Raw genomic sequence first — 27,655 nt, 5'->3', positions numbered from 1 at the left:
TACAGCAATTATGGGAATGTTAAACGGAGCATCTTTTAAAGATTTTTTTTTTGTTATAGAATTGGTAATTCATTGTCTAGTCTAGTGTAGTGTATGTCCTCAAAAACTGTATTTTCAAATACTACATTACACACTAAAAAAAGACCTGCCAGAAAATCAAAATGGCTAGATAACAAAATATTTTCACAAACAGCAAAAAGAAACAGATGATAAGAAGCATGTAGGATCATAAATAATCAAGCAGTACTCTCTCCAGCAGATATTCACTAACGTAATTTGGGACTTACTCAATATCCTTCCGTACTGATCCCAAGAGATCTTCTCTTTCTCGAATTGCCTGGAAGTTGGCTTTTGTTTTGTGGAATTCATGCGTGTAATCCTGTAAGAAAAACACTTGCATCTATTAATGAACCAGCAGTATTGCTTGTTATTAAGACATACATGAGACACGCATACTGGTGACTGTGCTATATTGCTACAATGTTCATTAGCTTTTTATACAACTGTTTTTCCAGACCTCAAGCAATATTGGTTTAGGTGAAAGCCCTGTAATTAGCCACAATGGATGATTCACTGATGAATGCATGACTAAGCCATCGATATTGACAGAAGGGATATCCCTAAAATCCTGCACCGTTTCCCTACAGACTGGTGAATACTGCATTACAGATCAGAGAGAATTATAGTACTGCATATAACACTTATCCAGCTAAGCTCTATGTGCGTGTAAAATGGCTGGAAATGACAGATTCACAGTTAAAAATGTCATTATAATCTTTCCCCTTTATTCTAAAACACATTTCAACAATTTATCTTCATTGTAATTATACACTTTCAGCCTGAAATCTACAGAGAGTATCATGTTTATTAGCCTTATACTTCCAAACATGTTTGAGATAAGTTGATTTTTAAAGGACCACTAAAGTCACCTAGATCACTTCATCTCAATTAAGTAGTCTATGTGCAGTGGTCCGTTAGTAGTAACCCTGCAATGTAAAACACTGTTGTTTTATTTTGAAACTGCAATGTTTACATTCTAAGCTTAAATCCACCTCTAGTGACTGTGTTCCTGACAACTACTAGAGGAACTTCCACTCCATTGATGCAAAAGCTCATAGGAAAGCATTGAATTCAATGCGTTCCTATTTGAAACATGTGAATACATAACCAGTGCCCACAGCGAATGCACACCAGTGTCCAATGCTCAAATGTGTATGTGCATTAGTTTCCAATGCTCCCCTTTAACCCCTTAAGGACCAAACTTCTGGAATAAAAGGGAATCATGACATGTCACACATGTCATGTGTCCTTAAGGGGTTAAGGAGAATTGGTGTGCAAATAAGCTCAAGAGCTGGATACAGAGTCGCTGGCAGTGCCAAGGAATAGGGCTGGATGCAGAACTTGTAATGACTGTGCTAGGAGGACAACTAGTAATGGGGAAAGGGATGGTGACAAACCAAAAATGCAGCATATGAAAAACAAAATGTTATTCACTGGAATTTGAGGTGGTCTGTACCTTTTAGACAAGGCTAGTCGCATGATACTTAAAGGGACTCTCAAGCCAAGCCTCTTTACTCACCTGGTTCCAGCGCCGGGAGCCTCATGAAGCCGCGCCCCCTATTTCGTCAAAATGCCGAAATAGGCGGGCGCGAGCAGGGAGCAATCAGACGCTTCCATCAGATTTCACCTGAACAAATACATTAAGCTGTAGTTGTTCAGGTGACTATAGTGTCCCTTTCAAATTCTAGAGCCCTAAATTGTAACATCTCACCAAACTGTAATCTAGTGGCTTCACACTCCCCTGGTAATTGCATTATTTAGCACAACATGCATTACATTTAAGAAATTCATAAAGTGTGGTGATGACAGGTCCAGTTTAAAACCTATTTTTTTTTCTTCATCTATACATTAATCCTATGTCTTTTTTTAATGTACAGACTATATAAGCTAAGGGCTATTTATTGTAAAGAGAGAGAATTGTCATAAATGTAAATTTCAGAAAAAATAGCTAAATTGAAAAAAAGTCTCCAAGTCAGCTATTCTAGCCTAAATGTTGAATTCCAAGCAATTATTAGTTTAGTAAACAAAGAAGAACATAAATGAATATATATATATATATATATATATATATATATATATATATATATATATCAGAGAATACAAATATATTTATATTTAAAGGACCAATATAGGCACCCAGACCACTTCAGCTCAATGAAGTGGTCTGGGTGCCAGGTCCCCCTAGTTTTAACCCTGCAGCTGAAAACATATTTTCAGAGAAACTGCTATGTTAACACTGCAGGGTTAATTCAGCCTCTAGTGGCTGTCTCACTGACAGCCACTAAAGGCCCCTTCAGTGATGCTCAATGAGAAAATCGCATTGAGGACACGCTGGACATTCCTATGGTTAGTTTGAATGTGCATTCGGAGCGGACTGGATTAATGTAAGTGGCTGAAGGGGTTTTAAACCCGACAGCACAGCGGGAGGGGGTACCTAATAACCCTATAGTGCCAGGAAAACTAGTTTGTTTTCCTGACACTACAGTGCTCCTTTAATGGAGATGATGAGGGAATCAATCATGTGTGTTGATGGCCAAATGCAGTTTTTGTAATGGTTAGAAAAAAAATGGATTTAAACAATGGGAATTTATAATAAAAGCAATGTGCAACTGGCTCCAATTTATGTTATCTGTACAGTAAACAATTTACCTCTGATGCAAGGATTACTGATGTACAATAGCGATAAATGGGATAGTGTAAATTTAAGCAACATATTTATGACATAAAATATACATATAAAGTTACCTGCAGAATATCCCTGTGCCTTTGTAACGTGTGCATCAGTGCAGCATTTACTGAAGTCATGCCAGCTGTGCTGCTGTATTCTGCCATCTTGTCGTTTACCCCAGTGAGCTGAAAACAAAAAAAAGTTTCTGTGCATTAACATCTTGCAGCGTAGGAGTGATCAAAGTAACAAAGAAACTTAGTCAGTAGTGCTTATTTTTGTCCTTCGACAATGGACTGGACAGTTTTATGAAATGAAAAAATGTATGATTAAATAAACATTCAATTTTGTGTACTTGCAAGCAAATGTGTTATGTATTGATATGTTTCAGTAATTTGTGCATATTTTCTTTAAAGCGGCACTGTCATGCCGAACTTACCTTTCCTCAATCTCTTCCTCTTCTCCCCCTCTCTCAGGATCTGTTCTTCTTTTCTTCCTGTCTTCTTTAGTTTTCTTTAAAACCATAAGACAAAGTAGGGACTCTGTGTCTTATGGGATTCCTCCGCTTGACCAGCTCTGACCAGCGGAGGAGCAAAGTGTGCTTCATTTCCGCTGGTCAGAGCAATTTTCCCATGATCCCTAGCTTTCCTCCCTGTTCCCACAATGCTTCCTGTCAGTATTGCCGAACGTCCTGTCACTTAGACAGAACGCCGGCAAAACTGGCGAATTGCATCCTAACAGAATGAGCACTGTTTCTCCATTGGTGTTAGGATGCAATTCGGTACTTTGTTTGTATCGGAATTTCATTCTAATGAATGAAACTCCGATCCTATTCATTGCCGCGGCTGCATCTTGCAGCCGCTTAGTAGATAACTCCCTAATTCCCACGGTATCAGGGAGCTATCTACTAAAAGGCTAAAATACCTGAATTGGTCTTTCAGCCAACTTTACTAATACTAAGTAAAGATTACTTAGTATTAGTAAATAATATGCCCCTACTCGCTATACCGCGAGTAGGGGCATGTCTAGTAAGCAGTGAGCAGCCTGTGGCTGCTCACTGTAAAAAACAAAAAACAAACAAAAAAACGAATAAACACCCCCCCTCCCCTGCACGGGGGTTAAAGATTGGGGGGGGGGGGGGGACCTACTGTCTTCCCTCCTGGCCCCCACCCCTGCGCGGTGGGTGGGGGCCCTAATAAAACAATAAGGGGGGGGACCTACTGTCCTCCCCCCCGGCCCCCACCCCTGCGCGGTGGGTGGGGGCCCTAATAAAACAATAAGGGGGGGGACCTACTGTCCTCCCCCCCCCGGCCCCCACCCCTGAGCGGTGGGTGGGGGCCCTAATAAAACAATAAGGGGGGGACCTATTGTCCTCCCCCCTGGCCCCCACCCATGCGCGGTGGGTGGGGGCCCTAATAAAACAATAAGGGGGGGACCTACTGTCCTCCCCCCGGCCCCCACCCCTGAGCGGTGGGTGGGGGCCCTAATAAAACAATAAGGGGGGGGACCTACTGTCCTCCCCCCCTAGCCCCCACCCCTGCGCGGTGGGTGGGGGCCCTAAATGAACCCCCCCCATCAAGGTGACTAGGGGTCCCAAGCCCCTAGTCACCCCCCACCCAAAACATTCTATCCCCTACCTACCCCCCTCACCCTAAAAATAGTGAGGGGGGAATAAAATAACTAACCTGTAAAAAGAAAAAAAATTAAACTTGCCATTTGACGTCTTCTTTTTTCTAAATTCTTCTTACTTCAGCCCCCCAAAAGGCCAAATAAAAATCCATAAACCCGTCGCACTTTAAAAAAAAAAAAAAAAAACGAGCGCAAACAAAAATTAATCCATCTTCACCCATGGAGGGCACGCCGCGTACTGAGCTCCGCAGGGCGGGTCAAGGCTTATAAAGCCTTGCCCCGCCCTGCAATTAGGCTTAGAACACAATGATTGGTTGGTTTAAGCCAATCAGAGTGATCTGTGTCATTTTACACAGCGTGGGAAAATTCAAAAGAACTTTCCCACGCTGTGTAAAATGACAGATCACTGTGATTGGATGGTTTTCAAACCATCCAATCACAGTGCTCTGTGTCATTTTACAAGCGTGGGAAAATTCCAAAGAACTTTCCCACGCTTGTAAAATGACACAGAGCACTGTGATTGGATGGATTTCAAACCATCCAATCACAGTGCTCTGTGTCATTTTACACAGCGTGGGAAAGTTCAATTTTCCCACGCTGTGTAAAATGACACAGAGCACTGTGACCCCTAGTCACCTTGATGGGGGGGGGGGGTTCATTTAGGGCCCCCACCCACCGCGCAAGGGTGGGGGCCAGGGGGGAGGACAGTAGGTCCCCCCCCTTATTGTTTTATTAGGGCCCCCACCCACCGCGCAGGGGTGGGGGCCAGGGGGGGAGGACAGTAGGTCCCCCCCTTATTGTTTTATTAGGGCCCCCACCCACCGCACAGGGGTGGGGGCCGGGGGGGAGGACAATAGGTCCCCCCCCCTTATTGTTTTATTAGGGCCCCCACCCACCGCGCAGGGGTGGGGGCCAGGGGGGGAGGACAGTAGGTCCCCCCCCTTATTGTTTTATTAGGGCCCCCACCCACCACGCAGGGGTGGGGGCCGGGGGGGGGGACAATAGGTTATTGCTATTACAACTTCCCTTTGTGTGTCTCTTACGTTCTCACCAACCCTTTTATGTTTCTTAATTCCCTGAGCCCCTTTGTGTGTCTCCTTCTCCCCCCCTAACCCCTCTCTGTATCTCCTACTTCACCAATCCCTTTGTGTGCCTCCTTCTCACCCAGCCCCCATATTTTGTTTTTGTTTTTACAGTGAGCAGCCACAGGCTGCTCACTGTTTAGTGGACATGCCCCTACTCGCGGTATAGCGAGTAGGGGTATTGGGGAGATTTTAATCTCCCTTGTGCTATTATGGGGGTCATATTGACCCCCATAGAGTGAGGGGGGGACATGGGGGGCTTAGGAAGTGGCGAGGAGCATTGCTCCCTGCCGCTTCTAGTTACATATTACAAGGAGGGAGCTGCACGCCGGTAGCTCCCTCCTTGTAATAAACTGAACGAACAAACTAACACTGATACACAGTGTTAGTTTGTTCGTCTGATTTTTTCTATTCATTCATTCGTCTGTCTGATGAATGAATGAATAGATGAAATTCCCGTTCGCATGTCCAGGTGTTTCACTGGGCATGTGCGGGAATCTCACAGTCTGTGTAGTGTGGGTAGATGACGTGTCCCACAGGGACTTCACCTACCCACACAAAGATGGCGGCGCCCTGAATATAGATCGGGGCAGAAGATAAAGAATTAAAAAGAGGTAATGTGGGGGGCTTAGGGGCATTTGGGGGTGACTAGGGGGTCGATTGGATGTAGTGGAGGCGGGAGGGGGGTTAAAAAAAAAAACGGGATTCGGCATGACAGTGCCGCTTTAAGTGTGTAGGAAAGAAAAACAGCTTGCAAAAGCTGCAGCCATGCTACCTGCAGCCAATGCAAGACCTCCCTCCTTTTTCCAGCACTTCATAATTTAAGTCTGTGTCAGGGGGTAAAAAAAAAAACAATAAGAGGCTGCTACCGCAACTTTCCTATACTTCTCAATGAGCGGTAATACATACAAGTATTCATATCCCTGCATCCCTCTATGATTGGCTGAGTTTGCTAAGCAGGAGTCAAGATCCTGTCCTGCCTTAAATTGTTGAGATCATCAAAACTGATGATCTCAGCCAATCCAATGCTTTTCCATAGGAAATTAGACTACAGTATCTGATGGCAATAACTGTGTTTTAGTCTGTTATTTCAGAAGAAGCGCCACTTGTGACTGTCAGAGTGACAGTCACTAGAGGCATTTAAACCCTGCAATGTAAACATTGATTTTCCTGCAGATCAGCAATGTTTTACAATGCAGGATTAAACATACAGTGACATGACACCCAGAGCACTTTATTTAGATGAAGTGGACTGGGTGGCAACATTGTCCCTTTAAACTTGTAATTGCAATAGGATCATTTCTAAATAGAACAGCATTAAACAAACTAAAGTTGTAGGCAATAATTGTCAAACTAATATATATTATATTCACATTAAGGTGCAGATATACAGTCACAAATAAATAAAATAAAGTTTCAGCAGGCCAGCAAAGAATTACTTAGAGGGGATTAAAACATACCTTATTTCCAGCACCACATAGGTAGGCTAAAATTGGCACGGGGGTGGGGCCAAACACCACCTCCTCATAGAGATGCATGAATCAATGCATCTCTATGACAAAATTTCAGCGTCTCCAAGCAGAGCGTGGAGACGCTGAACAGCAGTGCTGCCTACTGTGCAGCACTGCCCCCAGGAAGCACCTCCAGTGGCCATCTGAGGAGTGGCAACAGGAGGTATTCCTAGGGGGCAATGTAAACACAGAGTTTTTTCTGAAAAGGCAGTGTTTGCATGAAAATGCAATAATAATCTGTAATTGTTATGGTGACTATAGTGTCCCTTTAAAGCATGATGTGATTATCAAATAGGTTCACAATCTGATCACATGCAACTGAATTGTGCTTTATAGTTGACCTTTTTATTTAAATATTGGCTGCCTTGTGTGCACTTGCCACTAGTACAGACCATCATGCCCTCTCTCGCAATTTCAGCAAATAATTTGAGTCAGAACACAGCCAAGGGGATACCCAGCCAATGCTCTGACTCACTAAGTGTGTGCCGGAACCGCGAAGAAGAGGACATGATGGTCTGTACTAGCGGTATGTACACACAATGCGGTACACCACCAGACCTAAGTGGAACAGTTTTATTTAATATCTTGCCGATCCAGTAATATATTATATGAAAAAATAAAATGGGGGCAGCCTTTCACCCCTGTTGTATTCACCTAACAGAATATGTGAACACAACCCCAGTGAAAAAAGTGTATAAACTTAAAACAAACCGGAACTTCCCTGTAATAGGTGGTGAAGTATCCAGATAGGTCCCCAAAGACTTCCTGCTGTCTTCAGCAAATGTATATAGATAAAATAGGGGATACTCTGCTAAATACAGATAAAATGGAAAAACATAGCGTTTAACTGTGTGAAGGTGAGTGACACTCAGTGAATTACAATTGGCCACTCACAAATTTTTTCCGCCCAGTGGTGATTTGTTTTAAACTTATATGCAAGTTATTCCATTTTTTTGTACTACATTCTGGAAGTGCACTACATCTTTTGTATATTTCTCTTTCTGAGCTACATATTCCAAAACTATGATGGGAGTGTGAAGATGGGAAAGTACAGTGACCATTGAAGAAAGGATTTCACTTAAGGCTGTTTTCCATCTGAAAATTTGTGAGTGGCCAATTGTAATTCACTGAGTGTCACTCACCTTCACACAGTTAAACGCTATGTTTTTCCATTGTATCTGTATTTAGCAGATTATCCCCTATTTTATCTATATTTCACCCCTGTTGCCATGCCGCCTTGTGTGGCCGCACAGCTCACACATCCCTGTGCGAGCTTGGCTGCTGCGACCCCTCGAGTGCCTCATGTTAAATTTTTTTTTTTTTTTTTTTTTTTTTTTAAGTATTACAGGGTGTCCCTGTCAGATCTGTTCTTTCTATGTGCAGCTGCAATCTCTTCCCATAACTACTGCAGTATGAGATCTGTTAATGTGTGGCCAATAAGAATACTGTGAATCTGGAAGAATTTTTTTAAATAATGTTTATCACTATTTACACACTTAAGTTCAGCAGGGACTGGGTTTGAAAATACTACTCTCAGCATGAGACCTCTGACATTTTATATTTGCTTTCAATGTTGTGTATTCCTAATGCTTCTTTGCTAACTAAAGTTGGGCATATGGGTTCAGTCAAGGCCTATGCAAGTGTTTTTAGCTACACAGGCAAAGGTGTATTTTGTCACCCTTCCAACCCCAAAAATGCATCTTCACCTGTCTCTTAAACCCCCTTTTGAACTTCATACCTCTTTTAGTGTATACATTTTTTCCCATTTGTGTGTCTTACACCCCCTTATGTGTCTATTACAACTTCCCTTTGTGTGTCTCTTACGTTCTCACCAACCCTTTTATGTTTCTTAATTCCCTGAGCCCCTTTGTGTGTCTCCTTCTCCCCCCCTAACCCCTCTCTGTATCTCCTACTTCACCAATCCCTTTGTGTGCCTCCTTCTCACCCAGCCCCCATATTGTGTATCTCCTTTCCCCTTCCCAGACCCTTTTGTAGGTCTCTTTCTCCCTCCCAGCCCCTTTGTGTGTCACTCCCCCAGCCACTGAGTTTCTTTCTCACCTTCCCCAGTTCCTTTGTGTGCTTCTCTCTCACCTTTCCATGCCCCTCTGTGTCTCTCTTTCCCACCAGCCCTTTTTGTGTGTTTCTTTCCCCGCCTTGACCTCATCTTTTCCCATTTTCCCTCAGCACCTTTTCCCCTTACCCAGTCCCTTTTGTCTGTCTCTTTAACTCAACTCCTCGCCAGTGGTTTGTCTAGCTCTTCCCACTTCTCCCATTCTGCAGTGCCAGCTTATATCCTTTGTAGGGTGGGTGGCCAGACCACGGTAGAGAAGCTTCTGTAATCTCTACCCAGTCTGACAGAAAGCATTTCAGTGCTCTCAGAGAGCAGCTAGCTTCCTGTCAAACGAGGCAGAGGATAAAGAAAATCCTTTACCTCAGTCCACCCAGCCATACTACATCAAGTGACTAGACGGAGGGGGAGCACTGTGAGCTCTCCTCCTGCCAGTCACCAGGACTTTACGCCTCCAGGCTGGTTTGCCCTAAGGCCTTATGGTTGCGCTGGCCTTGGCTTCAGTGTTAACATGCACAAAGAAACACACGAGTCATGAGCTGCTTTTATGGTCTAAAGAGCCATGGGAAGGCAGCATTAACCTAATAATATGTTAAGAAGCTATACACAGTATGTCCCTAGAAGAAGTATATTTGGCATACAAGTACCTTTGTCAGTAGTTGTTCTATTTCCACAGCCATAGTTTCAAACATGTGATCCTGGGTCGACCCATTCAGGAGTGGTGTTGTGTCCGAACTAAAAATGGAAGTTGATTAGTTTTGAAGACTATCATGTCCCTTCTCCAATTATGTTCATAATTTGAAAAACCATTTGATCAGTTCAGTAGCAAACAATGAAAGGGAAGATACTGTAACACAACACACATAATATAAACATAGTGGCCTTAATGCAACTACAATTAAGAAAGCCCTAAGGGGAGAAACGTGTTGTGGTTTTTATGCTGTTGTTAAATAAAGTATTTTGGCTACCTCAGAGATATAGAGAGCACTATTGGCTGCTTTTTTGTCATTTCATATGATCTACCTCGTCGTTATCCAGTTGTGATTTATTATCATTCTACTGTGTAAAAAAACCAGAGGGATATCCTGCAAGTGGGGATTGCATACCAATGTATACTGTTTTACCTAGAGCTGGTTATGGCTCTACCATATGTGAGTTGACATCTTATCCAAGTGTCGTTTGTCCTACTACGTATTACCATATTGCAATATTGGTTTGCCTCAGTTTTTGCTTCCTTTACATATATTGCTATTAAGCAAAGCTACCAAAAAAGTCCCATACCAGGACTAGAAGATCTATTGCCACCTTTGAGACTGTGCCGTACCATTTGGTATTTTTTATTCTTTCAAGTTTTATTGTGGATTCTTTTTATATCCTGCGTGTTTTTAATTGCTCTTATTTTGCTTTTTATTATATACTATTGTGTTTGGAGTATTTTTCTTGGCGCTACCTGTATATTGTTGTTTGACTTGTTCTAGTTTTCTTTGCGGTTGGTGGGATCCTAATAAAATATATATTTTTATCATTGCATACTGCAGTACTCTGGTATATATACTATGCAATGATACCTTTTTGATTGGGTTAACATAATATTTCAAAGACAAGCTTTCAAGAGTTTTCTGCTCTTCCTCAGGCCTGAAGCATTGCTTCAGACCTGAGGAAGAGAGGAAAACTCTCGAAAGCTTATCTTTGAAAAATTACATTATGTTAGTCCAATAAATATTTTGGATATATATATATATATATATATATAAATAAATAAGAAAACTGCACTCATGGTCTTATTTTCTAAAATTCCAAGTCTTTATTGGATATGCATTAAAAATATACGTTTCAGTCCTGCCTTGTGTCCTGATCTCTCTCCCCCTCTCTCTACACTTAAGCTTGCGGCTGTCACCATGGCAGCGTCTATTTTGTATACAGCGTTGCCATGGCTACGATCCGATCACAGCTGCGCACAAACGGCATTACGTAATGTCCGGAGGCAGAGCTTTCATGCGCCTGCACCCGTGACCCACTAGGACGCTGCCGGCGACGCACAGCACCTGTGGTGAGTCTGTTTTCCACTTATCTTTCACCTATATACTTGACTGATTTTGTATTTGTATTTTGTGTTTGATCCTGATGAAAGTCCTCAAGGCAAGACTGAAACGTTGATTTCTAATGCATATCCAATAAAGACTCGGAATTTTACATATATATCTACACACGTTAGAACAAAAAAACCTCATAAAATATAAATAAATAAAAATAATCAGATAGTACCTATACCTGTCGCGTCTTCCATCCCTAGGGCCACTATGGCTGTAGCTGGTACACAATTTGCTGAAAGACACTAGCTTCAGGTCTAGTTCATTTTCCAATTGTCGGGCTTGTTTTCTCAGATCTGCAAAAAAATAAAAAAAAATATACACTTAGATGTACATCATGGGGAGCACAGTCCACAAAACATGTTATTTCAAGACAGAGTATTTGGCTAAAGAGATTGCACAAAGACCTCCACTACTTAATCTGCGGCATGCTAACTCTACCAAACTACGCAGCTGACTCTGACCAGTCTGCTCCAACTCCAATATATCTTCTTACGCTACAGTTAACACACATCATATGATTTCTACGAGTAATGCATTTACTTGGATACAGGTTGTACATCTCAATGAACACTACCATTTCTGAAACTAGAAGTTTGTGTTCAGTTCTTTAAACTTGTAAACTGGCTTAAGTATGACACGTTTTACCTGAATGACATTAAACAGCTGTGTGACAACTCAGACTCCAATTATTGCTATGGTTGTATTGTTATATTAAACGCTTACTGTTATTATTTTATGATTCTGTTAAGTCTCAGAAAGCGAAAGGGACCTGTGTCCTGGGTGCTTGCATGACCAGGACAGGTGCCAGGGTTCTAACTGTCCCATCTGTCGTTCTCTCTCGGAAGTTACTGTGCTTCTCTGGTTGTCAGCTGACTGATAATATTCAAATAAATTGTAACGTTTATAGTACAAAAACAGTGGTTCAGCCTCTGTTATTGGAAAGATGACATCTAACATCCAGTAATCAGGACAGGCTGTCAATGCTGAGGTAAGCCTTACATTGACATCTAATGTGGAAGGATACGTATGGTTAATGATCTGACCTGCAGCTGAGAAGCACGTATGTATAGGGACTCTACACTGTCCAAATACAAAAATTAATCACCGTTTAGTAAATATACCCTCAGAGAAAACATTTAATTATGCATTTTACAATCACAGACTACCCAATGCAGGTCCATGAGAAGTATTTGCAAGGCAGGTACTCTGGACAAGTGCCTGTCTCTTGAGTTTAGCTCCACTGAGCTAACCAAAGTAGCAGAAACGGTTGTCTGATCGACAGCCGATAAGTAACAAAGTTTATTTATGAATGCGCCAATTTCTATTAAAAGAGGACACAACCGTCACATATAAATATATTTAAAATGCCCCAGAATACTACTGTCCACTAGAACAGTGATTTTCAACCAGCCCGCTGTAGTGGCTATCTTGCCAGCAGTGCCCTGGCACACTCCAAGGGTTTGACAATTTACCAGAGTCGGCAGGGTACCTGCTGCCACCAAGCACTTTACTGAGCAAAGCATGGAGCTGCAAGCAGGTGCTGAGAATGTTCAGCTAAGGTTTGTATCCGATGAGCTTCGCACAGTGGAACTTTGTAGGGGTTTCTCGTTTCACAGGAGTGCATGCCAGGTGGGCCACAGGTAAGCTCTCAAACAGTTTCACTACTTACCCAGGGAGGTGCAATGGTACCATAATCATTACAGTGAACAATAGTGGCTATGGTGCTTAGAGTGTTCCTTTAAAGGGACACTCCATGCAACCAGACCACTTCTGCCCATTGGAGTGGTCTGGGTGCCAACTCCCACTACCCTTAACCCTGCAGCTGTAATTATTGCAGTTTTCATAAACTGCAATAATTACATTGCAGGGTTAAGTCCTCTCCTAGCGGCTGTCTACTAGAGGGCACTTCCTTGTCTATAGCACAGGTTTGTGCTATGTGCTAGAGCGTCACTGGACGTCCTCACGCTATGTGAGGACCTCCAGCGTCGCTCATTTCCCCATAGGAAAGCATGGAAAAGCATTTTCAATGTTTTCGTATGGAGAGCTCTAATGCGCATGCGCGGCATTGCTGCGCATGTGCATTAGGTCTCCTCAGCCGGCGGGCGGGATCAGTCTCGCCCACCGGCTGACGTAAGGAAGGGGAGGAGCGCCGGCGACCCGAAACCACCGCCGAGGGACATCGGCGGGGGTCTCAGGTAAGTCACTGAAGGGGTTTTCACCCCTTCAGCAACTGGGGATGGTGGGTGGGAGGGAGAGTGGACCTGCAGTGCCAGGAAAACTGATTGTTTTCCTGGCACTGGAGAGTCCCTTTAAGTCTGTTTGGCTAGAGGTATGCCTCTCTCTCCAGTAAGACTGAAAACTAAATGTGATATTGATAACCTGCATACGCAAGTAAAGCAAAAAAAAAAAAAAAAAAAGGATATGTGCTTTGGGCCAAAAAAGGTTTGAAACCACTGTAATTCAACACATTTTGAACTGAGATTGAGCAATCTGTTGGGAACCAAGCTTTTTCTAAAGGCAGAGCTGGGTTGCTTTTGTTCCCATTTACTGCACTGAGCTTTACAATGCTGCCGAGTTGACATATTAAAAATATTCTGATCCAGAAGTATTCATACAAATCATATGGCATCACTGAATGGCATACTTAATCATAAAATATAATAGAAAAACAGTTCAAAGCAAAATTAAATGTGTGCATTGATTCCCTGAATAAAACTTCCAACATCTCTCTCTCTCTCTATAGAAATAAATATATATATATATATATATATACACATACATACACACAAAATACAGAATCCAGCGCACTCGCTTATTAACTAAACAGTGATTTCAAATCTTAGAGATTGTAATAGTTTTATTTAAAAACACCTCAGCCAGGCAAAAAATGATGGGGGTTTAGTTACATTATATGATCATACATTGTATAAGCCTGCCAACTACGTCAAAGTAAACAGCAAACGGTATAAATTCACCTGTGTGCAGACAGCAAACACACTTAGTGGGTATTAGGTGAAACAAACACACAAATTACCCTTAATTAGCTGTATTGTAGATAAAGGATTCCTCTTATATCCTCAAGGCAATAACAACAGAACACCAAAAATTGGCAATCTACAATACAGAAATAATAGAGACGGACATAGCGCAATATTGTTGCAGAAAATAAAAATAAGGGATATAGATAATTGCACTCACAAAAATAGTTTGATTGAAGGCATATCAAATATAATGATGTAGAAACTTCAGGACTTGTGGAACATCAGTATCATGCATAGGAGGAAAAAGAGGAATAATAGTGCAGAGTATCCAAGTAAAAAAGTTACACGCTTTATTCACAAATACACTTACAAAATAGAAGTGTCAAACAGGCACGTCAAGCTCAGATGGAGTAGCGAATCCCAATGGAAGGATCCAGTGGAGCAGGAAAACAGATGTACAAATAAAATAAAATAAAATCAGCAATAAAATACTCAAAAAACACTGTAATGAACAAGCCCTACGCGTTCGTTCAAAATTGAACTTCCTCAGGGGCATCAAGCATAATACCGTCCATATGCAGGGGCATCAAGCATAATACCGTCCATATGCAGGCATATGGACGGTATTATGCTTGATGCCCCTGAGGAAGTTCAATTTTGTTTTTTTAGTGTTTACAGTGTTTTTTGAGTCTTTTATTGCTGATTTTATTTGTACATCTGTTTTCCTGCTCCACTGGATCCTTCCATTGGGATTCGCTTCTCCATCTGAGCTTGACGTGCCTGTTTGACACTTCTATTTTGTAAGTGTATTTGTGAATAAAGCGTGTAACTTTTTTACTTGGATACTCTGCACTATTATTTCTCTTTTTCCTCCTATGCATGATACTGATGTTCCACAAGTCCTGAAGTTTCTACATCATTATATTTGATATGCCTTCAATCAAAGTACCCCATACTACGTCAAAGTACCCCATATTCGGCAGGTCCTATCCTAGTAGCATCCTAATGCTTGCTCTTATGAGATGAATTCACTTACTTGGGAAATACTTCCTTACTGGGACTCTCTGCAAGTCAAGGCTAAATAGGGTCCTGGAATGAGTCACCTGTAACAGGGAGGGGTGCCAAAATCCTTGGTTTTGCACCCCACCCTGTTACAGGTGCCTCATTCCAGGACCCTATTTAGCCTTGACTTGCAGAGAGTCCCAGTAAGGAAGTATTTCCCAAGTAAGTGGATTAATCTCATAAGAGCAAGCATTAGGCTGCTACTAGGATAGGACCTGCCGAAAATGGGGTACTTTGACGTAGTTGGCAGGCTTATGCAATGTATGATCATATAATGTAACTAAACCCCCATCATTTTTTGCCTAGCCGAGGTGTTTTTAAATAAAACTATTACAATCTCTAAGATTTGAAATCACTGTTTAGTTTATAAGCGAGTGCGCTGGATTCTGTATTTTGTATATTTTGGCCCTATAATGTATGCATGTTCAGGTGAGTGCAGCCCTCTTGGTTTCACACATACAGTAACCGTTTTACTTTATTGCTCACAATCTAAAACAATAACATGGAGAAAAAGTAACATGATTAAAAAAATAGCCAATATCATATTAGTGGAGGATAAACTGGAATAATACAATGGGCTGTATTTAATCAATATGCTGACCTTGTTTACAATAACTAAGTATCCCTTACAAACGTTTTCAATAAAACTATGTATGCAATACTAGTATTAACAAATAAGTGGTTGTTCACAATGCAAAATGTGCCAAAATAACCTCAAACTGAGAGCAAGACATGACAATATAATGTAATAAACTATCAAAATAGGGTAACACAATAACTAGTAAAGCACAGCACGGTCATAAAATGCAGTAATCAAGGACTAACTGACTATATGCAATACATTAATACAGCATATTCATAAACCAAACTCCACCATGATGGAACATTTAGAAAACACCAAATAAATATAGGCAGTCATAAAAAAAAGCCATATTGCCCCGCTACAGTCTGTAATGAATGCTGCTGCCAGACTGATTTTCCTCTCTAGTCGGTCCTCTCACACCTCACCCCTCTGTCAGTCCTTACATTGGCTCCTGTATCCTATAGGAGTCAATTCAAGGTACTAATTCACACCTATAAAGCACTGAACAATTCTAGCCCCTCTTATATAGGTATGCCCCTTCTGAGTTTCTCCGCTCTGCCTGTGACCTTCTCCTGTCCACTGCTCGCACTCGTATGGCCATTTCCTATGGAATAGCCTGCCTACAGCCATCAGACTCTCCCCTAATCTTCAATCATTTAAGAAGTGCCTCAAAACCCAAGAAAGCTTATGGCCTCCCACAGTAACCTCTACCTTACATACCCGTCTCTCTCCTAAAGGGCAGCACTCTTCTCTCTCCTCCAGCTCTGCTTCACTCCCACCCTATTTGAATGCTATTTCCTGTCCTTATGTGTTTTATACCCCACCTCCTATAGACTGTAAACTCGTTTGAGCAGGGTCCTCTTCAACCTATCGTTGCTGTAAGTTTTCTTGTTTGTTTATTTATTATTGCAATTTATATAGCGCCAACAGATTCCGTAGCACGTTACAATATTATGAGAAGGGATTTAACTATAAATAGGACAATTACAAATAAACTTACAGGAACAATAGGTTGAAGAGGACCCTGCTCGATCGAGCTTACATTCTATAGGAGGTGGGGTGTAAAACACATTAGGACAGGAATTTTCATTCAAATAAGGTGGACTGCCCTTTAGGAGAGGGCAAGAGACAGGTATGTGAGGTAAGGGTTAGTCTTGGAGGCCATACGCTTTCCTAAAGAGATGGGTTTTAAGGCACTTCTTAAAAGATGCAAGACTAGGGGAGAGTCTGATGGTGGTAGGCAGGCTATTCCATAGGAAGGGAGCCGCCCGCGAGAAGTCCTGCAAGCGCGAGTTGGCCGTACGAGTGCGGACAACGGACAGGAGGTGGTCATGGGCAGAGCGGAGAGACCGAGAAGGGACATATCTATGGATCTGTGAGGAGATATAAGAGGGGCTAGAGTTGTTCAGTGCTTTATAGGTGTGAGTTAGTACCTTGAATTGACTCCTATAGCATACAGGAAGCCAATGTAAGGACTGGCAGAGGGGTGAGGTGTGAGAGAAACGACTAGAGAGGAAAATCAGTCTAGCAGCAGCGTTCATTACGGACTGTAGGGGTGCAGTACGGCTTTTGGGAAGACCAATCAGGAGAGGGTTACAGTAATCCATGCGGGAAATTACTAGAGCATGGACAAGCTCCTTGGTAGTATCTGGTGCAAGAAAGGGGCGGATGCGGGCTATGTTTTTAAGATGGAATCTACAGGATTTGGCAACATGCTGGATGTGAGGCTCAAAGGTGAGACCAGAGTCAAGTATGACGCCAAGACAGCGTGCTTGCAAGGATGGACTGATGTTGGTACCACAAACTTGAAGGGAGAGCGAAAGAGGAGGATCAGTATTAGGAGGAGGAAAGACAAGGAGCTCAGTTTTTGAGAGATTGAGTTTCAGAAAGCGGGAGGACATCCAGTCAGAGATGGAAGAGAGGCAAGCAGTGACACGTTGCAGGACGGCAGGGGAGAGGTCCGGGGAGGAGAGATATAGCTGGGTGTCATCAGCGTACAGGTGGTAGTGGAATCCAAAAGACGTAATAAGTTTGCCAAGAGAGGCAGTATAAAGTGAAAATAGAAGGGGACCAAGGACGGAGCCTTGGGGGACTCCAACCGAGACAGGGCGAGGGGAGGAGGTATCATTAGAAAAGGAGACACTGAATGAGCGTTGGGAGAGATAAGAGGAAAACCACGAGAGGACAGAGTCACAGAGACCAAGCGATTGAAGAGTTTGAAGAAGGAGAGCATGATCAACGGTGTCAAAGGCAGCTGAGAGGTCAAGAAGAATTAGTATGGAGTAGTGGCCTTTGGATTTAGCTGCGATTAGGTCGTTAGTGACTTTGATAAGGGCAGTCTCTGTAGAGTGGAGAGGGCGGAAGCCAGATTGAAGGGGGTCAAGGAGAGAGTTGGAATTGAGGAAATGAGACACACGGGTAAAGACAAGCCTTTCCAGAAGCTTTGAGGGAAAAGGGAGCAGGGATATGGGACGGTAGTTAGAGAGGGTGGATGAGTCGAGGGATGGTTTTTTTAGTATAGGTACTACAGTGGCATGTTTAAGGTCAGCAGAGACGATGCCAGAAGAGAGTGAGCAGTTGAAGATGTGTGTTAGAGAAGGCACGAGACAAGTGGAGAGAGATCTGATAAGGTGAGATGGGACAGGATCGAGCGGGCAAGTGGTGGGGCGAGAGGAGCAAAGAAGAGCAGCCACCTCTTGGTCAGTAGCTGGGGAGAATGTCTGAAGGGTAGGAAAGGCGTGATCTATGTGTGATTGAGAAACAGAAAGGCAAGGAGGGGAGAATTCTTTCCTTAGCTGTTCAATCTTGTCAGTGAAGTAACATGCAAAGTTATCAGAAGTAAGGTTAGTTTTGGGGGTGGCCACAGCAGGGCGAAGAAGAGAATTTAAGGTGTCAAAGAGACGCCTGGGGTTGCGGGAACATGAACTAATGAGAGAGGAAAAATAGGACTGTTTGGCAAGGGCAAGGGCTGCACTGTATGAACACAATATGAATCTATAATGGAGAAAGTCTGATTGTGTACGAGACTTCCTCCAGGAGCGTTCAGCACAACGGGAGCATCTTTGCAGGTAGCGCGTTGATTTAGTATGCCATGGTTGGGGGCGGGTCCTCCTTGAGGTGCTTGTTTGGAGTGGCGCTGCAGTGTTCAAGGCAGATGTAAGAGTAGAGTTATATATGGAGATGGCCAGTGAAGGACAGGAGAGGGAAGGGATGGATAGCAGTTGTGAATCAATGTCAGCTGACAACTGTTGGAGATCCAGAGAATTAAGGTCCCTCCTGAGTTGAGGGGGGTTAGGCTGTGGTTGTTGGGTGAGGGGGTACGCAAGAGCAAATGATAAGAGGTGGTGATCAGAGAGTGGATATGGAGTGTTGCAGATATTAGTTACTGTATATGCATAAGTGAAGATTAGGTCAAGGGTATTGCCAGCTACATGGGTGGGAGAATTTGCCCACTGTGATAGCCTGAGGGAGGAAGTCATTGAAAGTAGTTTAGTGGCTGCAGAGGTCAAAGGTGGGTTTATAGGAATATTGAAGTCCCCGAGAATTAGGGATGGAATGTTAGAAGAGAGGAAATAGGGTAGCCAGGCAGCAAAGTGGTCAAGGAAGAGAAGAGGGGAACCAGGGGGACGGTAAATAACAGCAATGTTAGCAGAGAAGGGTTTGAAAAGGCGAATTGAGTGTATTTCAAATGACGGGAAAGAGAGGGAAGGGGGGGGGGGGTGGGAAGAGGTTTAAAAGAGCAGTGAGGGGAGAGGAGAAACCCAACACCACCACCTTTACATTCAGAGTTTCTTGGGTTGTGGGTAAGTTGGAGACCACCGAAGGACAAAGATGCAGGGGTGGCAGTGTCAGAGGGGGAGAGCCAGGTTTCTGTTAAGGCTAGTAAATCTATTGAACGAGAGATAAAGAAGTCATGGACAGCAGTGGATTTAGTTATGTTGCAAACAGAGCGTGCGTTCCAGAGGGCAGTATTGAAGGAGGATCTAGAGGAACATGAGATGGGTACGAGATTAGTGTGGGTCCTTGGGTTAGTATGTGCTGTGTTTGTTGAGAGGGGACCGGGGTTTGGAGATACATCACCAGCTGCTAGGAGCAGAAGGATAGAAAGGAAGTGAAGGTGGGAGTAGGATTTGAAAGTTTTGTAGGAGGGTATGTATGTAGAGGATTTGGGAGGAGTTGGTGGAGATAGGCTGGAAAGGTATGTGTAGAGTGCATGGGATGAATAGGGAGGGGAGGGGAGTAAGGTGGAAGTAATGATGATTGTGTTGCCAGGGACAGGTGAGTATAGGGATATTTTAGTGATCAGAGAAGTTAGTGTTAAAGTGAAAAATAGAAGGGAGAACATTAGAGAAATGTGTATTATATAGATATGTAGATCATATATACAAACACACACAACTATCAATGAGTGTTTAAACCAATGTAAGGATGCAGTGTGTTAAAGAAACCAGCTGATGTGCACTATCTATAATTGTAATTGTCCTATTCATAGTTAAATCCCCACTCTCATAATAGTGTAAAGAGCCACGGAATCTGTTGACGCTATATAAACGGCGATAATAATAATAATACAAAATGAAGAAAAGAAAAAAATCCAAACTGTACACAGGCAAAATAATGCTAATAGTACACCAGACAATCAATCAGAGATACTAGGTGGTTATCCTTTGAGAAAGGCACTAGTAGCTGTGCCGAAACGTTGGGGTTTGAGAAAGGCACTAGGAGCTGCGCCGAAACGTTGGGGTTAGGGAAAGGCACTAGTAGCTGCGCCGAAACATTGGGGTTTGAGAAAGGCACTAGTAGCTGCGCCGAAACATTGGGGTTTGAGAAAGGCACTAGTAGCTGCACCGAAACGTTGGGGTTTGAGAAAGGAACTAGTAACTGCACCGAAACGTTGGGGTTTGAGAAAGGCACTAATAGCTGCGCCGAAACGTTGGGGTTTGAGAAAAGCACTAGTAACTGCGCCAAAACGTTGGGGTTTGAGAAAAGCACTAGTAACTGCGCAGAAACGTTGGGGTTTGAGAAAAGCACTAGTAACTGCGCCGAAACGTTGGGATTTAAGAAAGGCACTAGGAGCTGTGCTGAAACGTTGGGGTTTGAGAAAGGCACTAGTAACTATGCCGAAATGTTGGGGTTTGAAAAAGGCACTAGTAGCTGTGCCGAAACGTTGGGGTTTTGTTCTGTACACGTGTCCAGCCCTTTTTGGAAATATGCAAGTGAGCTTTTTATGCCTGTTTGATTTAGAGCATATTTTATAGCCTCTGTCACTGGTTGTTAAATAATAAAGAGATTTGAGTTATTAACAAAGGTGTGCTTCTTTTTGTACATAGTAATATGTTGGTTGGAATTAAGAGATGCCTCTTTATGATAGCACCCATAGGTGTTATGTGAATTGCAGCCAATTTCCAATTGAATTTGTTTAGATACAAATAAAATGCAGCACAACCATGTTGCAAAGCTAGCAAATGGATAGATTTAGACAGAATTAAAATGTATACAGTCTACAAGACAATACATTGTCTCCTTCCATTAAGCAGATAACTGTTATATAACTTACCAGGGCCAATATGGACAAATTTGCTTTCAATCAAGGAGCATGCTAAAAAAAAATTATGAGACTTTTTTTTTCAGTGTCAAAAATACAATTCTTAAGGGGACCGTATAGTCAACAAAAATATTACAGCTTAATTTAGTGACTCTGGTGTCTATAACCTGTCCTTGTAGGTTTTTCAATGTAAGCTCTGCTTTTTCAGAGAAAAGGCAGTGTTTACCTTGCTGCCTAGTAACACCGCTAGTGGCAGTCACTCCAACAGCCACTAAAGTGTCTCCTTTCGCAGTGCAGCACAATATGCAGCACCTACATTCAGCGTGGAGGCAGCGCTGAAGTTCCCCATAGAGATGCATTGCTTTAATGCTTATCAACACTATGAGATGTTGATTGGTAATTAATAATCTCAGTTATGGAGGCGGACCAGCTGTGGCGAGACTGGCACGGCTTTGGAGAACAGGTGAGTAAAAACACCATTCCTATGCGATCGGCAGGGGGCTGGAGACCTAAACATACACATTCACTGACAGACACACACACACTGACAGACACACATCCTCACACACTCACAAGATATTTATTATTTGATACACACAGACGTACATGCATGACAGATATACACATAGAAAGAAAAAAAAAAAACAGTGAATACATATTTTTAGCCACACTCCTGTTTCCTACATTTAGGCACAGGAGAGTAGCTTCCCTGGGGTCCAGTGAGACTGGGCACAGCAGGAGGCAGATTGGTGGGGCTGGCTGAGCCTAATGGGAGCGGGCTGCCGCTGGTCAAGACTCCTCTTCTCCAACTGTCTCACTATCACGTGCAGCTCACTGTGCGCCGGGAGGAAGTTAAGGGATCTGCAATTACTTCCGCCCAGCGCTGAAGGGAACGATTGTGCGGGCGGTAGGGTCTAAAAAATAGAGGCGGGAGGCAAACAGAGACAATTTTGACAGGTGTCCTGCTAGCTTTGCCAGTGTCCTGCTGTGCAGCCTCAGCGCCGGGAGAAACTAATTACAGTTCACTTCCTCCCGGTACACCGACGCACAGAGCGCAACATGGAGATTGAGATAGGAGGAAGTGGAGGAAATGGGCTGACCAATCCCAGGGGCCAGGGCAAAATTCTTAGTCGCCACGGCAACCTGGGATTTGCTGAGGGCTGCTAAAGTGACAGGAATACAAATCTGTATTCAGCTTCTTCCCCTCCCTCGCTGCAAAGAGTTAAAAAACCTGGGTCATGGCTATACCTCCTCCGATGTCCATCGATGAACGGGCACTAATGCGCATATGCGGCAAATACCACACATGCATAGGCCTCCCCATATGAAAGCACTGAATCAATGCTTTCCTATGGGGAAATAGCTGGACCTAAAGTCTGTTTGGACTGAGAGACTGACGAGTGGTAGACAACCACTGGAGGTTTCTCTGGAAGTACAATGTTTTACATTGCAGTACTAAGTGCAATAGGCACACTTTAATGAGCTGAAGTAGTCTGGGTGCCTATAGTATCCCTTTAAGGACAACAATCCTTGTACACCCTTTTTTATTACTTTTATTACTCAGACAGGCACTAGAGGGACTTCCTAGATGAGTTCTTGCAACCTTTGTAGGAGCTGCATTCAACTTTGCATGGATAAGGTGAACACTCCCCATAGAAATGCATTGACTCAACATGTCTTTTTTTGCTGCACATGCACCAAAGGGGAAGCAATTGATTGGCTGAGATCACCAAGATTGATGATGATAATCTCTGTCAGGGAGGCAGAGTGGCCAATTACGAACTGCGCACTACGGGATATGATTTAAGTAAATCACTTTTTTAAAGCTCAGGAGTAGGGGCAAGACCATATAAATAGTGAGTAGAACACTATAGCAGTAAGAAAACATGTTCGTGTTCCTAACGCTATAGTGTTCCTTCAAGAGTTATTACTTCACTTACTATTTTAAACAGTTCAATTTCTTATGTTTTTTGAAGGGTATCCATATGTACATTGGATCAGGAGGAAAATCCATTCTTCATTTGTAAATTTCTTTCACCAAGCTATCCTTGACATGTTTGCTATTCATTCTTAAAAAAGTTACCAGAAATAGTACATAAGGGGGTCAACAAATTCCAGGCGCTAGGTCACCATGGCGACTAGGAATTTTGTCCTGGCGCCTGGGTGGCGACGGTGCTGAAATCTTCCTGCTCTTCTCCCTCGCGTGCCCTGCTGTGATGCCGAGAGAGAATATGATGCCATTCCTCCCCTGGCATCACTAAACAGGGCGAGTGTGAACAGAGCAGGAACAACTGGAACATTACAGCAGCCACACTGGATCCCAGAGAAAGGATAAAATCCAGCTCTCAACAAGGTAAATCAAAATTTTAAAAAATATAAAATAATTTGTGAGTGTGTCAGTATCAGTGTGTGACACGAAGTCTGTGGCTTCTGTGAGTGTGTGTTTAGGTGGCAAGACCCACATTGAAAAGACTGCGGGGACAGGGTATAGACACTAGAACCACTACATTAAGCTGTAGCGATTCTGGTGACTATAGTGTTCCTTAAAAAAACTATTTTTGGACTTGGTTTGTTTAAAGACAACCTGGCTTCTAACTTTTTAGCAGTCTCCTAAATTCCAAGCAAATTTGTCAAGCCCTGTAGTACATATAATTGCTATTATTTTGTTTTTTTTTCTCTGTCCATATATATTTAACCAGTAAACCAACTATTTTCATACTGAAGAATGCATGAATAAAAACAACAAAAATGTATATAAACAAAAACCTTGTTTCTCCATATTGTAAAGTTCTACATGAGGCATTAGAATTAAAATGTAGTATATCCTGTAATATTAAATTTTAGCTCTTTATATATTATATGAAATAATCTACTGTTCTAAATTCTGATCTCTAACAATAAAACAATGTCACAATTTTGTATTTTAGCTTAAAAGAACATTGTAGCCACAAGAATGGCTTCATCTTATTGAAGATATTTTAGTGCCATAATGTCCTTTGTCCCAGCCTTCAGTTCTCCAGTTTTTTTGTATAAAAGCCTGAAAGTGCATCTTCTACCCTCTGAATTAAAGTGCTGGGAAGCATACTTTATAGTTCTCATACCAATGTTAGCACACTAAGCATGCTTACATCACTGACTTTGTTGGACCTACACTCACTGTTAATTGGAAACAAGCACTGGAAAGTCTAAAACGTGTAATGGATAGTGTTTCACTGGGCCGTGTACATGCAAATAGCACTAGCCATCACGGCAGCTATGTTTAGCTACGAGAAGCATTTGACTGGCGGATTGGGTCCATCACCATGCATGTGTCTTGGTGCCACAATGCTTCTCTGAGAATCTGTCAAACGTGCACTGGAATAATGATAAGTAAATGGCGGCCCTGAAATCGAAAAAACTACAAGGACACAAGTTAAAAAAAAAACAAAACTTTTTTTCTCAAAGTGCTGTGTTCCTTTAACGCTAAAACAAATTGAAAATTTGGTACATTCACTCCAGTGTAGATATAAGAGAGAAAAAAAAAGAAAAATCACATATTTAATACCCTACAATGTAGCACCGATAAATCAATTACCACCGGAAAGAGCAATAATATAAAATGGTGCATTTTCAGTGAAAAATAAATAAATAATTATTCCACAGGGTGATAAAAAATCTTCAATGACAGGCGCCTGGACACAGGAGATGACAGCAGTTTAATAAGCAGTGCATGACAGTAATGTCAACTTTCCACAAGCACCTTTTGGGTGTGTGACTCAAACAGAAGAGTTGCCTCTATGTGCTTAGCAACTGAAGCCTATTGTAGACAGGGACCTCAAACTATTGTTAGCATTAGTATTACTTTACTTTTAAGTCTTGTAGAGGGTATGCAGCCTCAAGTGTCCTTGCCAGAATTATTTTTTCTGCATCATCAATGTCACTTTCATTCAAACTGGAAAGCAGTGGTTGGCTGAGTGTTCTAGGCAGTTTAGCCCAGTGCTCCCTACCACTAAATGCAGACCTGATTGGACGAAATTGACATCACTAATGGGGAATTGCAATTACTCATTATCAATATGGCCGAGGAGGATGTAAACTATAGACTCCATGAACGAACCAGATTTATGTCAAAAGTCTATGCCATGGCACTAGGCAACATAACCACGATGGTGAGCTTGATTTGTTATGTGTCACTGGCCATGTTGTTTTCTCCCACGGGGGACCTACATCTGCACTCGTAGACACATGAGCACACTGTTACACACTCCCACATACAAACACAATTGTACACTATCCATTTCAAATATGTTACCCTTCAATTAGAAAATTCGCTTTAAATGGTCACTTTAGTGAACAACCCTGTATGTCTCCAGAGCCCTTCCTCCCAATGGTATTATTTTCCCCTATCACATGGTTCACAGTTATGTATACTAAAAAGAGCTAGAGATACTCTGATATGAACATATCAACCAGGGGCACTAAATAGCCGAATATTACAAATGATTTATAAAGTAGCTATTGTCATACAAAAGTAATGCAAATACGTAAAATTATTTGGGAGATGAACTAACTCAGACAGGTAGATAAGTGCTTGTCCAAATAACACACAGCTGTAATATAATGGTAGTAGATAGACTGTAAGCTGGTTTGAGCAGGTACATCAACCTATTTTTCCTGTAAGTTTTCTTGTAATTGTCCTATTTGTAGTTACATCCCCACTCTCATAATATTGTAAAGCGCTACGGAATCTGTTGGTGCTATATAAATGGCAATAATAATAATAATAATAATAATAATAGATCAGGGGTGCTCAAAAGCTAGATGCCCAGATGTTGTGGAACTACAACTCCCATGATGCTTTGCATGTCTTTAGAATGCCAAAGCATCATGGCAGCTGTAGTTGAAAAAATATATATATATATATCTGGTGGATCTACCTTTTGGGCTCCCCTTTAGTAGATGTTAACACTCACAGCAGTCCTTTCAAATTCCTATATTCACAATGGTGTCCATGGTAAAGGACCTAGCTATGATCTGATCTAAGGAACTAGAACCAGGGGGTGGGCAAACTTTGTCTCTCCAGGTGTAGTGAACTACATCTCCCGTGATGCTTTGCCAGCACCATGGCTGTAATAGCATTATGGGAGATGTAGTCCACAAGACCTGGAGTGCCTCTGAACTAGACCATGCTAGTAATACAAAGTGTGTATGGGTCTGCAGGTTACAGGAGCCTTTCCTGTGCTGCCCCCAGTGCCCTCCCTCCCATGTTACAGTTAATTCCCCAATTACTTCACTTTCACTTCTTGTAGGCAGTCTGACTGGCTCAATACATCACCAGCCCCCCATTCCTGAATGCCCAATGTGGCCAGCAATGGGGGACACTCCAAACACGACAACCGAGTGCCAGGATACCCGGGACTGAGCCTCTCCATCATGTATCCGGTATCTCCGAGCCCGGAATCCGGTTCTCACCTTCCCAGTAGTTGCTGCTTCCAGCGGCCATCTTTGTTGTCCAACGTCACCCAGTCCGGCGAGCGGCCAATAGAGAGGAGACTGGCAGGATGATAGAGCGTCGCTATGACGGCCCCGGTTACAGCAGGCTGGGCTTAGCTGCGAGCGCGACATCTGCTGGAAAGCTTGTGCAATGCACGCGTTCAAAAACAAATTGGGTAAATAAGGTGTGGGCTGTAGATGGAATTTTGTGAATGAATTTGCTCAGGGAAATCACTTGTCCATGGCGTTTATTTAAAAGGACTGGTCGGTTTTATCGGTAATGCCAACTTAGCTAACTAAAAGTTAGATATTAGTCTAAATTAATTTTGTTTAACTTTTTTTTTTTTATCATTTGCTTTAAAGGTGTTCTCTGTGCACCATAACCACTACAGTTATGGTTACAGGTAGCATGCATTGGTTCTATGTTAAGGATTTTTGAGTGTCAGACAATCAACACCTTCCAAATTTGGACAAAACTGACATTGTTATTATTATTATTATTATTATTTATAAAGCACCAACAAGTGCCGTAGCGCTGTACAATGGGTGGACTAACAGACATGTAGTTGTAACCAGACAAGTTGGACACACAGGAACAGAGGGGTTGAGGGCCCTGCTCAATGAGCTTACATGCTAGAGGGAGTGCGGTAATGTGACACAAAAGGTATGGGTAGGGTAGAAAAGTATGCTGCTAGGATAGTGTTCATTGAGGGCTTAGTGTTTTGTTTTGATGACAGTTTAACCCCTTAAGGACACATGACATGTCTGACACGTCGTGATTCCATTTTATTCCAGAAGTTTGGTCCTTAAGGGGTTAAGGAGAGGAATCAGGGTGCTGGGAGGGAAAGCTGTTAGCAGTTTAATTGATATGCTTTCCTAAAGAAGTAAGTTTTCAAAGATTTTT

At 42.5% G+C, this 27,655-nt stretch overlaps 1 protein-coding gene across 2 annotated transcripts in view; it reads right to left on the bottom strand.

Moving 5' to 3' along the window:
• Positions 1-26,805, bottom strand: part of GOSR1 (golgi SNAP receptor complex member 1) — a 65,776-nt gene extending 38,971 nt beyond the window's left edge. Inside the window, exons 1-5 of one of the 2 annotated variants that reach the window (XM_063450015.1) lie at positions 26,731-26,805; positions 11,281-11,401; positions 9,663-9,750; positions 2,806-2,913; positions 288-379 (exon numbers count right to left, since the gene is read on the bottom strand). In XM_063450015.1, coding sequence (XP_063306085.1) covers positions 288-379; positions 2,806-2,913; positions 9,663-9,750; positions 11,281-11,401; positions 26,731-26,761 — 440 coding nt within the window. In that variant the 5' untranslated portion in view covers positions 26,762-26,805. The remainder of the gene's footprint in view (positions 1-287; positions 380-2,805; positions 2,914-9,662; positions 9,751-11,280; positions 11,402-26,730) is intronic. The other variant, XM_063450016.1, reaches the window with a different exon arrangement.
• Between the last annotated feature and the right edge of the window lie 850 nt (positions 26,806-27,655).

Source organism: Pelobates fuscus, chromosome 1 (genome assembly GCF_036172605.1).
Source record: "Pelobates fuscus isolate aPelFus1 chromosome 1, aPelFus1.pri, whole genome shotgun sequence".
Lineage (NCBI taxonomy): Eukaryota > Metazoa > Chordata > Amphibia > Anura > Pelobatidae > Pelobates > Pelobates fuscus.
Note: the sequence above shows the minus strand (reverse complement) of the source record. Positions and strands in the feature narration are given on the sequence as shown.